The sequence below is a fragment of the Plodia interpunctella genome, chromosome 8 (genome assembly GCF_027563975.2).
Source record: "Plodia interpunctella isolate USDA-ARS_2022_Savannah chromosome 8, ilPloInte3.2, whole genome shotgun sequence".
NCBI lineage: Eukaryota > Metazoa > Arthropoda > Insecta > Lepidoptera > Pyralidae > Plodia > Plodia interpunctella.
Window position 1 is genome coordinate 21,325 of NC_071301.1, and position 13,676 is coordinate 35,000.

Consider the following 13,676-nt stretch of genomic DNA (forward strand, 5'->3'; position numbering starts at 1 on the left):
CATGCGGAAGGTGAGAGGCTTGCGCCGCCTCAACATCCATCTCTCCAGGACCTGGCGCAGGGCCTCCACTGTGCGTACACCGTACGTTGCCCGCGCCAGGTCTGCCTCCCACCTCCGCATGAGTTCCGCTTGCCCTCGCAAGCGGACCCGCCGGACCATCTCAGGCGAGGGGTGCTCGCCGATTTCCCTCCTGTTCGCCACAAAGTGGTAAACCTCGGCGAGCACCTCCGCCACCAACTCCCACGGCGGGTCGCCCGCGAGGGCTGTGGCCGCAGCGTACGCCACGGTACGGTACCCCCGTATCGCCCTTACCGCGATCACCTTCTGCGCCTGCCGCAGAAGGCGTTTATTCGTCGCGTCAAGGGCGTCCACCCAAATGGGGGCCCCGTACATCGCCATACTCCGACACACGCCAGAGTACAGCCTCCTCACGGCGTCACTGGGTCCACCCAGATTTGGAAGGAGTCGGCCCAGTGACGCAGCCGCCCTGACTATCCTCGGCCCCAGCTCGCGAAAGTGGGGGCCGAAGGACCATCTTCCGTCAAGGATGAGACCCAGATATTTCATCTGAGTACTCACCCTCAACTCCTCATGACCCACCTGGAGGCGCGCCCCTGGGGGAGGACCTCGCGTTCGGGCCCCGCGGAAGAGGAGGACTTCGGTCTTATCCAGACGGACCCGAAGCCCTAGCCTCTCTATGCGGCCGACCAAAAGGGCAAGGCCCATTTCAGCCAACCGCGCCGCCTCGCCGAAATTCGCACCCCGAGACGTGAAGAGAGTGTCATCCGCGTAGCAGATGACACCCGTCCCGGGGGGAAGCCGGCACCGCAAGACCCAGTCGTAGGCGATGTCCCACAGGATAGGGCCGAGAATCGACCCCTGTGGCACACCGCATCCGACGCTCCGCCGAACCATACGACCCCCCCCGTCCTCGTACAGGACAACACGATCCTCCAGGTACACCCCCAACAGCCGCCGCAGATACGAGGGCACCCCAAAGTACCGGAGTGCCTCCCGTATTACACTGTGCGGGATGCTGTTGAAGGCGTTGGCGACGTCTAAAGACGTCGCCAGGGTCACATCGCCTTCTCGATCCGCCTCCTCCGTCACCGACCGTAGACGTCTGAGGGCATCGATGGTGGACCTCTTGGCCCGGAATCCATACTGCATGTCAGATAGACGCGGTCCCGGGCCGTCCTCCACATGCTGAACGAGGCGAGAAGCCACAACACTCTCCAGGGCCTTCCCAGCCTCGCTCAGCAAGACTAGAGGTCGCACTGCCGAAGCCGAGTCCAGGGGCCGGCTCCCCTTCGGAATAAGGCAGAGTCGGCCCTCTTTCCATGGTAACGGGAACTGCCCCTCCCGCAGACAGCGGTCGAGCAGTCCCCGAAACTCCTCCTCGAGATGCACGAGAATTAGCGCAAGCACTCTCCCGTGCACCCCGTCTGGACCCGGTGCCCTCTTCCTTGTTCGGAGGCGGTCGAGCACCACCCCCATTTCGGCATCGGTGACGGAAGGCGGATTAGCCTCCACCTCACCTTCCTCCACTTCGTCAGGCGGCTGTCGGGCCATCCTTGGAGGAGAAAACCCCCGCGGACTGCCGGGGAACAGGTCCCCGACAATATCTTCCAGCAGGGCCGGTTGGAGGGTCTCCGTTAATGGGGCTGCCTGTGGACGCAATTTGTCACGCGCCCATTTGTACGGCCGGCCCCACGGATCTCTTTCTATGCCCTCCACCAGCTCCTCGAAGGCTTCCTCCTTGGCCCGACTGATGGCCAGCTGCAGCTCCTTCCGTTTGTCGACATATACTGCATACAGCCGACCATCCCTCTCCTCGCCCAACCTAACCTAACCTAACCTAACCTAACCTAACCTAACCTAACCTAACCTAACCTAACCTAACCTAACCTAACCTAACCTAACCTAACCTAACCTAACCTAACCTAACCTAACCATATCCATTTGTTCCCCTACATCCCAGTGAATTTTCTCTTTAGTGCATCTCGTGTATCCTTCGATATAACAAGTGTTTTCAGTGCAGTTTTCTCCATAATTTCTCTTTAAAAAATTCATTTAGTTTCCGTAAACGCCATACTTAGGCGCTAACACTTAAATAATTCTTTAAAATTTTTTCTTGCTATCCCTTGATCGTCTTTGGTTGTAGTTCTGCTTACTTACCTGTCTCCCGGCTCCCTGTGAAGTTTCATCGCTTTCCGTTGCATCCTTGTTGCATTTTCACCTGTAACATAGAAATTTTTCATACAAATTTTAATAAAATCACACTTTTTCCCCTTTTTTCCAAGTTTTTCCTATCGGACCCTCGCTAGCTTGTTGCACCATCTTATCAGGCTAACGGAGGCGCATCTTTTGACGCCTCACACGTCTCGATAGGACCACCCGTTTTTGAAATCGTATTTTCACGATCTTCAAAAAGTCTACCTAAGCCCCTCAGGCACGTGGTCGACTTATATCCATTTGTTCCCCTACATCCCAGTGAATTTTCTCTTTAGTGCATCTCGTGTATCCTTCGATATAACAAGTGTTTTCAGTGCAGTTTTCTCCATAATTTCTCTTTAAAAAATTCATTTAGTTTCCGTAAACGCCATACTTAGGCGCTAACACTTAAATAATTCTTTAAAATTTTTTCTTGCTATCCCTTGATCGTCTTTGGTTGTAGTTCTGCTTACTTACCTGTCTCCCGGCTCCCTGTGAAGTTTCATCGCTTTCCGTTGCATCCTTGTTGCATTTTCACCTGTAACATAGAAATTTTTCATACAAATTTTAATAAAATCACACTTTTTCCCCTTTTTTCCAAGTTTTTCCTATCGGACCCTCGCTAGCTTGTTGCACCATCTTATCAGGCTAACGGAGGCGCATCTTTTGACGCCTCACACGTCTCGATAGGACCACCCATTTTTGAAATTTTTGCCCACCACACCCGCCCAATTGTGTTCAGGTGGTAAAAGGGACTTCACTTGGGACACCTCATACCCAGATCTACTTCGCTTTTACCGCCACCTAGGGCCAAAAATTGTCACCTAAATTAACAGCTCCCTTAATAACAATAGTTTAGGATTACTTTGCTAGTTCTACCCGTCCTCTACTTCGGAAAATTACTGTATATTGTTATTCTTTCTTCTGCTGTTCTCCTTCGCCTCCTCAACTTTTACTTACCTAGACGATACTCTAAAATTTCATACTTCTTTCTTTCTTTCTAAATACTTTCGTTCTGGTCTAAGCCAACATGGTCTTAGCCCACTCACCCCCGCGTAAGGCGGCCAATACTCGCCCCCCAGACAGGAACCGTAGGAACCTCACCCGCATCTCCGAGACTCCTACGGACATTATAACACAGCAGAGTCCCCCGCCGCTACCCACCACCTCTAGAGCGGGGCATTCACGCTCTCACTCCCCGCGTATCTCCCCTCGGTCACCCCCGCCCAGGGGGAGGGCTCAAAAGCGATCGCCCCTACCCCCTCTGCCGCGAATAGATAGCAGATCCCCGACTGATCGGCAGGTGTCTACTCCTCCTCCGTCACCGTCTAGGGGGTGGATATCGCTTCCTAGCACCCCATCCAGCAGACAAAACTCACCTAACCCCCCACGCGAGGACGGAGGGGACGAGATCCCGGCCAGCTGGGAATCGCTCTCTCCTTCCTCGATGGCCACCCCCGCACTGGTGTACTCCCCACCCACGCTGATTCGTCGCTCTCCAAGCCCTGCGACTGCACCAACGCCGGCAATCGCACCAACCCCAGAACCCGCCCCGGCCCCCCCGTCCGCCCTTCAAACTGCGTTCACGCTCATCGTTGACTCCGCTAAGGAGATTATGGCCAAAATCTCGGAGGGGAAAAGCGTGACTAGCGCTAACAAGAAGCGCATCAAAGACCTCGCGCAGAACATCATGGGCGCCGTAGAGATGGCCAAATACGACGAGCCGCCCGAACTCACCAAACCGGTATCTGACGCCGTCCTCCAAACGATCCGGGAAACCATCCGAGAGGAGCTCAAAGCGCAGGCCCCTCCCCTTCCCCCTCCAGCGCCTACTCCGGTACCTCTTACAAAATCCTTCGCATCGGTGGCTGCAACCACCCCCCCACCCAAACGCCCCACGCCGCGATCTCCCGTCCAACCGGCGATGATCATCAAAGCCAAGGCGACCGGCGAACATCAGCCGGTGGTCTACGACGAGTGGCGCAAAAAGATCACCTTCCGCAACAGCACTTTTGCGCCATCGCAAGTACGCACCCTGCGCAATAATACGGTAAAGGTGAATTTTGATAACGCCGCGCAAAGAGACGAAATTGTGGCAAGGGTGAACAGGATCCCGGGACTTGTGGCAGAGGAGTCAAGGCTCCGAAAGCCCCTCATCATTCTGAAGGGGGTCAGCAAGGAAACGCCGAAAGAAGAGCTGCTGGATATAATCAGCAGCCAAAACCAGGTAGCCATCGACGACCTCCGTCTCTGCTTTCTTCTAAAGAACAGAAATGACAAATTCTACAATGTAGTCCTGGAAGTGGCACCGGCAGTTCGACGAACCTTCGTGGAGGAGGGCCGCGTCAACGTGGAGCATCAGAGGGTACACGTGGCGGACTTCAGCCGCTTCGTGCAGTGCCGGAAATGCCTACAGTTTGGGCACACCGGCAATAAATGCGAGGCGGAGTTCTACCCGTGCGCCCACTGCGGCTCCGCCGCGCACCATATCTCCACCTGCTCCCATAGAACCGACCCGACTAAAATGTGTTGCTACAACTGCAAACAAACAAACAGCACAAACACTAAACACTCCGCTTTGGACACTAAAGTTTGCCCCAAGATCCTGAAAGCCCAAAAATCCCTAAACGAATCAACCGACTATGGGTACTAAAACAGTAAAAATTGTACAGTGCAACCTCAACCGGTGCTACACATCCCAACAGGAATTTCTAGTTCACTTTCGCGAAAAGAATTTCGATATCGCCTTGATCTCTGAACCCTATGTGGGTAGCGGCTTGGAAGTTAGGCCCCCACCGGGAATAAATGTCTACCAATTTTCTAATGGCTCCCGAGTCAAGGCTTGCATCCTTACTAAACCTACCGTGGCTGCCATTGGCGTCACGCAACTATCTACCGCGAACCTAGCCGTCACCCGCATCAACCTTGGGTCCAGATTTTTGGATGTCGCTTCAATTTATGTTGAGCCTGACACGGATACTGAATCCACGCTATCCAAACTCAACCACTTCCTGCGGACGACCAACTCCTCCTTACGGCTTGTCGGCGGTGATGTAAATGGAAGCCATCAAGAGTGGGGACAGCGCGATGCGAACGACAGGGGAGATGAGGTGGCTAACATTATGGCCTCTAACAACATGGCAGTCTGTAATGTAGGCGATGAACCCACCTTCGAAGCGATAAGACATGGGAACCACTGCTCCTCCATTGTCGATGTAACATACGCCTCACACAACCTTGCTGACAGCATTAACAACTGGCAGGTCGACCGCGCGGTTTGTCCCTCCTCAGATCACAACGGCATCACCTACGTGATGACACCGCCCCACAGATTGAGTAAACTAAAAAGCTCTTCGACGTTCAAATACTCCACCTACAGGGCTGACTGGAAGCAATTCCGCGAGGAACTGGTGCCAGTCATGGCCCCGCTGGTGGGTCAAACAAATGTCGCTACTCTCTCTGGGGAAGGGCTGGACCGCGTGGTGGACCAGCTTACCACCAACATCCAACGGGTCTGCAGCAGGGTTTTCCACCGAAACCGAACCCCTAAATCCCACAACCCATGGTGGTCAGACGACCTCGAAAACATGAAAAAGGAATGCATCCGCCTACATCACAGACTCCACTATTTAAAGAGAGCCAACAGACCCCTCGGCGATGCGATTAACAACTACCAGGAGGCGAAAAAGAACTATGCCCTTGCCATCTCAAAAGCGTCCACGGAACATTTCCGGCAATTTTGCGACGCACAGGATAAGGAGGACGTATGGGCGGTCACCAACCGCATTATTAAAGAATCGCCTCTCAGAAGACCACCACAGACGTTAAAAATCAACAACTCATACACAGACAATAGCCCCAACACCGCCCATGCGCTGCTCAACCACTTTTATCCCGATGACACTCCTGACACTCTCAACTGCCAAAGGGAAATACGAAGCAGTATGGACGACTTGCCAGACTCGGAGGATGACCTTCCGTTCACGGCCGCGGAGGTCCGGGAGTGCCTGGCCCATATCGGTCACAAGAAGGCTCCGGGAGGAGACCACCTGACCTCAGATATCTGTAAGGAAGCATTTGATGAATATCCTGAATTTTTCACTAATTTGTACAATAGGTGCCTGGAACTGGGATATTTCCCGAAAACCTGGAAGAAGGCGGTGGTCAGGATCCTCCCGAAACCTGGCAAGACCGATATGGAGGAACTCGGCTCCTATCGGCCTATAGGACTCATCCCCGTGTTCGGCAAGGTCCTAGAAAAGCTGCTGATCAAACGGATTACTTACAAAGCGGAATGCGAAGAACAACTCTCCAACAGACAATTCGGATTTAGGGAACAAACATCCACTACAGACGCTCTTGAGTTAGCCCTAGAGACCATAAACAATGCCAAGAACAATAAAAAGCAAGTCGTAGCAGTCTCACTGGATATCAAGGCAGCATTCGACAATGCCTGGTGGCCGGCACTTTTTCGGCGGCTTCGGCATATCAAATGCCCTAAGAATATCCACCGCATCGTCCGGAATTATGTTTCGAACAGGACCGTAACCCTGGAGTACGCCGACAGCACGGCGTCCAAAGAGATGACCAAGGGGTGCATCCAAGGGTCGGCCTGCGGACCGGTGTTCTGGAACATAATTCTGGACGAACTCCTCACGTTGCCCCTACCTGACGGCGCACACATCCAAGCATTCGCGGATGATGTGTTGCTGATCGTCGAGGGTCGAACACGTGAGGAGGTGGAAAAGATCTCTGAGCAAAGTCTACAAGATATTCATGCCTGGGGCGAACGAGTCAAGCTACACTTTGGGCCCGACAAAACTAAACTCATCTCATTCACCAAACACACACAGACCGCCATCATCCGCATCGACAACACTCAGATACCAATCTCCGACACCATCAAACTCTTAGGAGTTATAATAGACAAGAGACTCACATTCATAAACCACACCAAATACATTATACACAAAGCGACCAAAGTGTACAAAAATCTTATACGATTCGTTCGGCCCACATGGGGTGTTCACCCAGAAAATATTGACTGCATCTATAGACAGGTTGTGACCCCCATTATTACCTATGCGGCAGGGATATGGGGGTCCGCAACGAAATACCACCTGGTCCGCCGAGCGCTCCGGTCATTCCAAAGGAAATTCGCAATCATGGCAATACGCGGATTCCACACAATATCTGCCGTCGCAGCCGACGCACTGGCACGATTTCCGCCGCTACACTTGGTGATTGACGAGGTGCGTGAGACACACCACATCAAGAAGACCGGTATGTTGGACTCCCTCCCTGAGGACATTGGGCTGTACCGGCGTGTCCGGGTTAGGGACCTCCTGCATCCAGCCGAGCGGGTCACTATAGACTACAGTACGGCGACCACGCAGGAGGAAACCGACTACCTCATGAACCCGGAGGCACCCAATGTCTTCACGGACGGGAGCAAACACGACAATGGGGACACGGGGGCGGCGTTTGTCATCATCATGGAGGGACTGCCGGGGGGATCCGTGACCAGGAAATTTAAATTGTGCAGAACCGCTACTGTCTTCATGGCGGAACTGTACGCAATAGCCCAAGCCTTGGAGTGGCTTCGTCTTCGAGACCACTCCTCGGCCAAGATCTTTTCAGATTCTTTATCTGCTATAAAGGCTATCCAGGACCGCAGCAACACAGACTATCTCGTGAATCGTATTCACAGAGATCTGTTCTTGCTGCGGTCCAGGAACCAGGTGGTGGACTTTGTGTGGACGAAGGCTCACGTCGGGATAGTGGGAAACGAGATCGCGGACGCGACGGCCAAAGAGGCGGCCTCTAAAAAGACAGCGTCCGAGGTCAATTTCTTCCCACTATCCCACGCCAAGCGACTCCTAAAAGCGGCAACGCTCCAGGCTTGGCAGGCGGAGTACGAGTCGGCCGCGCAGGGTGCCACCACCAAAGCCTTCTTCCCTTCATTAACAAACATCTTCTCCTTCCTTAGCGCATTCAAAATCTCATTTGCCCTTACGCAAATATTAACTGGTCACGGATACCATAAGGAGTACCTCCATCGCTTTAAGATCACGGATGATGACAAGTGCCCCTGCGACGACTCCACGACGCAAGATGTGCCGCACATACTGATGAAGTGCCCAATTTTCTCAAAAACGCGCCACGACTATGTCGTGGCGTGCCAGAGCCACCGAATTGAGGAATTTAATCTCCTGCTATCTACACAAAAAGATGAGACAATGAAGACCCTGAACACGCACATCAACAAAATCATTGAAAACCTAAAGGCCATAAACAGCACATGAAAAAAACTCTTCTCCTTTCCCACTTCTACCTTCTATCCCAAAAAAAAAAAAAAAACTTTCTCTATAGACAAAAACTGTACCATATATATTTATTATACCACATACCCTGTGGTGGGACTCCCTGCAAACTTTGTATCAACTAGCAAAAAAAACAGCAGGGACCCCAATGTTATCCCAAATATAAATGATACCAATATTTGCTTTTAATCTGCCCAATATATTCAATACTAGCTCTTCAAAAAAAAAAAAAAAAACCTAACCTAACCTAACCTAACCTAACCTAACCTAACCTAACCTAACCTAACCTAACCTAACCTAACCTAACCTAACCTAACCTAACCTAACCTAACCTAACCTAACCTAACCTAACCTAACCTAACCTAACCTAACCTAACCTAACCTTTTTTTTTTTTTTTTTTTTTTTTTTTTTTGTTTTCGCAGGGGAATGCATTTACGCACTGAGTGTGGGACTCCTGGGCCGCTATCCAGCCCAGACTACCCACTAAACCCCTGCGGGTGCCATCGGCCGCTTTACAGGGAGGCGCCTCGGATCTATCTAACACAAGACGCCTCAGCGACTGGCCGGTCTCTTTCGCCAGAGACCGGACTCACCATTCTCAGGGGCCCACCGACACCTGGTGGACCCCTGCCGTCGGGTGGGACTAGTCCCACCGATTTAGGGGGGCGCCTGCAGGCGCGCAAGGTAGCGCCTGCGTCGCACCCCCGTCCGCCTTCTGCGGATCGGCTCCGCGAGGGGGTGGTCCTCGCGGTTCCTTTCCTCGGCCTCCCTCTGTGACATAACAGTCTCACAGAAGGAGGCCACTGCCGCCCAGGCTCCGTCACTCCCGAGCATCGCATTGACGACACTCGGGAGCGACAGATCCACTCCACCGAGCACTGCCACCAGATCGTGGCGCTGCCGACTCCACCTGGGACACTGCTCTAGAACATGTTGAGCAGTGTCCCGAGCCTCGCCACAATCGTGGCAGACCGGCTCGGTCTCCCGCTGGGCCACGCGGTGCAAGTACTCACCGAAGCAGCCATGCCCGGTGAGCACCTGCGTCATGCGGAAGGTGAGAGGCTTGCGCCGCCTCAACATCCATCTCTCCAGGACCTGGCGCAGGGCCTCCACTGTGCGTACACCGTACGTTGCCCGCGCCAGGTCTGCCTCCCACCTCCGCATGAGTTCCGCTTGCCCTCGCAAGCGGACCCGCCGGACCATCTCAGGCGAGGGGTGCTCGCCGATTTCCCTCCTGTTCGCCACAAAGTGGTAAACCTCGGCGAGCACCTCCGCCACCAACTCCCACGGCGGGTCGCCCGCGAGGGCTGTGGCCGCAGAGAACGCCACTGTACGGTACCCCCGTATCGCCCTTACCGCGATCACCTTCTGCGCCTGCCGGAGAAGGCGCTTATTCTCCGCGGCAAGGGCGTCCACCCAAACGGGGGCGCCGTACATCGCCATACTCCGGCACACGCCGGAGTACAGCTTCCGTACAGCGTCGCTGGGCCCACCCAGATTGGGCAGGAGTCGGCCCAGCGACGCAGCCGTCCTGATGATCCTTTGCCCCAGCTCTCGGAAGTGGGGGACAAAGGACCATCTCCCGTCGAGGATGAGGCCCAGGTATTTCATCTGGGCACTCACCCTCAACTCCTCATGACCCACCTGGAGGCGCGCCCCTGGGGGAGGTCCTCGCGCCCGGGCCCCGCGGAAGAGGAGGACTTCGGTCTTATCCAGTCGGACCCGAAGCCCCAGCCTCTCTATGCGGCCGACCAAAAGGGCGAGGCCCGTTTCGGCCAGCCGCGCCGCCTCACCGAAATTCGCACCCCGGGACGTGAAGAGAGTGTCATCCGCATAGCAGATGACACCCGTCCCGGGGGGAAGCCGGCACCGCAGGACCCAATCGTATGCGATGTCCCACAGGATAGGGCCGAGAATCGACCCCTGCGGGACACCGCACCCGACGCCCCGCCGGACCATTTGACCTCCCCTGTCCTCGTACAGGACGACCCGCTCCTCCAGGTACGCCCCCAACAGCCCCCGCAGGTACGAGGGCACTCCGAAGTACCGGAGCGCCTCCCGTATTACACAGTGCGGGATACTGTTGAAGGCGTTGGCGATGTCTAACGACGTCGCCAGGGTCACCTCGCCTTCTCGATCCGCCTCCTCCGTCACCGACCGCAGACGCCTGAGGGCGTCGATGGTGGACCCCTTGGCCCGGAATCCGTACTGCACGTCAGAGAGACGCGGTCCCGGGCCTTCCTCCACATGCCGAACGAGGCGAGAGGCCACAACGCTCTCTAGGGCCTTCCCAGCCTCGCTCAGCAGGACCAGAGGTCGCACCGCCGAAGCCGAGTCCAAGGGCCGGCTCCCCTTCGGAATAAGGCAGAGCCGGCCCTCCTTCCATAATTTCGGGAACTGCCCCTCTCGCAGACAGCGGTTGAGCAGCCCCCGAAACTCCTCCCCGAGGTGCACGAGAATCAGCGCAAGCACTTTCCCGTGCACCCCGTCTGGACCCGGTGCCCTCTTCCTTGTCTGGAGGCGGTCGAGGACCACCTCCATTTCGACGTCGGTGACGGGAGGCGGATCCGCCTCCACCTCTTCTCCCTCCGCGTCAGGCGGCTGTCGGGCCATCCTCGGAGGAGAAAACCCTCGCGGATTGCCGGGGAATAGATCCCCGACAATCTCCCCCAGCAGAGCTGGCTGAAGGGTCTCCGTTAGCGGGGTCGCCTGTGGGCGCAATTTGTCTCGCGCCCACTTATACGGCCGGCCCCATGGGTCTCTTTCGATACCCTCCACCAGCTCCTCGAAGGCTTCCTCCTTGGCCCGACCGATGGCCAGCTGCAGCTCCTTACGGTTTTCCACATACACCGCATACAGCTGACCATCCCTCTCCTCGTCCCGGGGACTGCGCCGCCTGCTTCGACTATAGGCCCTTCGGGCCGCGTTGCAGGCGACGCGAAGGGCGGCAATCTCCGCCGACCACCAATAGACCGCCCGCCTAGGGGGGGCTCGACCTACGCTTGGCATGGCCGCCCGGCACACCGCTGTGAAAGCGTCGCCGAGACGGTCAGCCGCGTCGTCCACCCCCATTCCGTCTAGAGGCGGGAGGCTCCAGCGGCCGACGATGGCCGCCTCTTCCGCCAGCTCCCGGTCAAGCCGCGTAAGGGCCCAACGCGGGAACCGGCTGCGCACCCGGGACGATGATGCCGCCTGACATTGGGGGGCGGCCGACACCTCGAACCGAATATACAAGTGGTCCGAGAGTGTCTCCACCCCCCCTTCCACCCTCCAGTCCGACACGGAGCGCGCGGCGGAGGGGGTGGCGAACGTCAGGTCCACCACCGATCCGCCCGTCCGTCGCACGCACGTGTGGGCTGTCCCCCTGTTTAGGAGAGACAGCCCGGCGGCCAGCGCCCACTCTTCCACCTTTCGCCCCTTGGGCTCCGTGGCCGGGTTCCCCCACGCCGTTGATTTGGCGTTGAAGTCACCGGCCACGAAGACCTTTAGGGGCGCTAACCGCCTTATCTCCGGCCCCAGGGCATCCAAGAACCGCTCCAGGGCCGGCAAATCCCGGTTCGGGGAGAAGTAAACACCAATTATGGCGTACTCTCCCCGAACCGCCACCACAAAGCCGTTCCCTCTCTTCTTAATCGCGAGGGGAGGGGCGGCACCAGGCCTAGCCACGATGGCCACGAGGTCATCCAGATCCCCCGCCCAGTGGGGCAGGGAGGGAACCGCGTACGGCTCCGCGACCACCGCGACATCCAAATCCCACTCCGCCATGGATTGCAGGAGGAGATCCTGCGCCCTAGCGGAGTGGTTGAGGTTGGCCTGGAGGAAGGTGACCCCCATCACTCCTCCATTTGGCCGACTGGCGCCTCCCCTTGCCTTCCCTCGCGCGGAGGAGGGGACGGCCCTTTCCCTCGGATCGGGGGTGGGTTGCAGGCCCTACCCCCCATCACGTGGCCCGCCGGCTTGCCGGCGTCGCGGCATACCGCGCAGCGGGGCTCCGCTGTGCAGGAGGCGGACAAATGCCCTGCCTCCCCGCACCTATAGCAGAGCCGGCTGCGGTCCGTCTGCGAGGGGCACAGCGATGCGGTGTGCCCCTTCCCCATGCACTTGTAGCAGTGCATGGGGCGCGCCTCCAGGTGCCGGAGCTGCACTCGACTCCAGCCTACCGTGAGGCTGCCCGCCTCGATCAGCTTTTTAGCCGTCGTGACCGGGCAGCGCATCAGGGCAGAGCCAGAGCCCCGCCAGTCTGAGCGGATTTCACCCACCCAGACCTGGTCCTCCGTGCAGCTCCCGGCTTGCGCGACCGCAGCCTTTATCCGCTGCGCCGTTGCCGCATCATTCAGGCCCGTCACGCGGAAGTCCGCGGTTTTGACGGGCCTGGAAACGTCCGCGACGCCGGAAAGGGCCGCCTTCAAGGCCGATGCAAGCGCATCTGCCTTGTCTGAGTTGGAGGGGCCAGAGACCTCGATTAGCCTCGCTCCGGTCGCACTCGGGCGAATCCGAAGCGAGCCGATTCCTAGCCCCTCCAGGCTCACCGCCTGCTCGGCCTTAAGGAGGGCGGAGCTGTATGTGGCCCCTTTTTGCGCTGCCTCCGGCTGTAACTTGAGAATTACAGCCGAGGAGCTAGGGGCCGACAGCTTGGCCGCCCTCGCTGGCGCCGCCCTGGGGGGTGCCTTGGGCGCCGTTGCAGTGGCCTTTGTTGGGGCCGCCGCCGGTCGCTCCGCAGGTTTGGGCTGGGACTTCTTTCCCACGCCCTTCCCCTTCCCCCTCCTCCCCCGGACTTCGACCCAGGGGAGCTCCGGGCATTCGTCGACCACAGCTGTTGAGGTCGACGGCCCGAAGGGCCCCCACTCTGTCACTCCCCCAGCACCTACCCCCTTACAACCCCGCCTCTCAGAGGCCGGGCGTGCAGGGGCCCGAACCTCCAACTCCACCACCGGCTGCTCAAGCCGCGGCGCCGGACCCAGACCGGAGGCCCGATCAATGGCCGTCCTTGCAGCCCTCGCCACCTCGGAGTTGTCACCTGCCAGAGGTGGACGAGTGGCACTCCGAGGACACCCAGCCAGTCCTAGCGCTGCCAGACGGCCATCAATCAATCTGGCCATCCTCTGCTCCAGCTCATCCTCCACTGGAGCAGCCTGCCG

At 57.1% G+C, this 13,676-nt stretch overlaps 2 protein-coding genes across 2 annotated transcripts in view; both read right to left on the reverse strand.

Annotated features, from left to right (window-relative positions):
- Positions 1 to 8,544: 8,544 nt before the first annotated feature.
- Positions 8,545 to 12,372, reverse strand: LOC128672145 (uncharacterized). The gene is made up of 2 exons (XM_064436125.1): positions 11,939 to 12,372; positions 8,545 to 8,551 (listed from the first exon to the last, which is right to left on the reverse strand). The coding sequence occupies exons 1-2, from the start codon at positions 12,370 to 12,372 to the stop codon at positions 8,545 to 8,547; spliced, it is 441 nt and encodes a 146-aa protein (XP_064292195.1).
- LOC128672146 (uncharacterized) overlaps positions 12,372 to 13,676 on the reverse strand; it is a 2,016-nt gene continuing 711 nt past the window's right edge. The window contains exon 1 of the mRNA XM_053749092.1: positions 12,372 to 13,676. This exon is cut by the window's right edge and continues 711 nt beyond it. Coding sequence (XP_053605067.1) covers positions 12,372 to 13,676 — 1,305 coding nt within the window.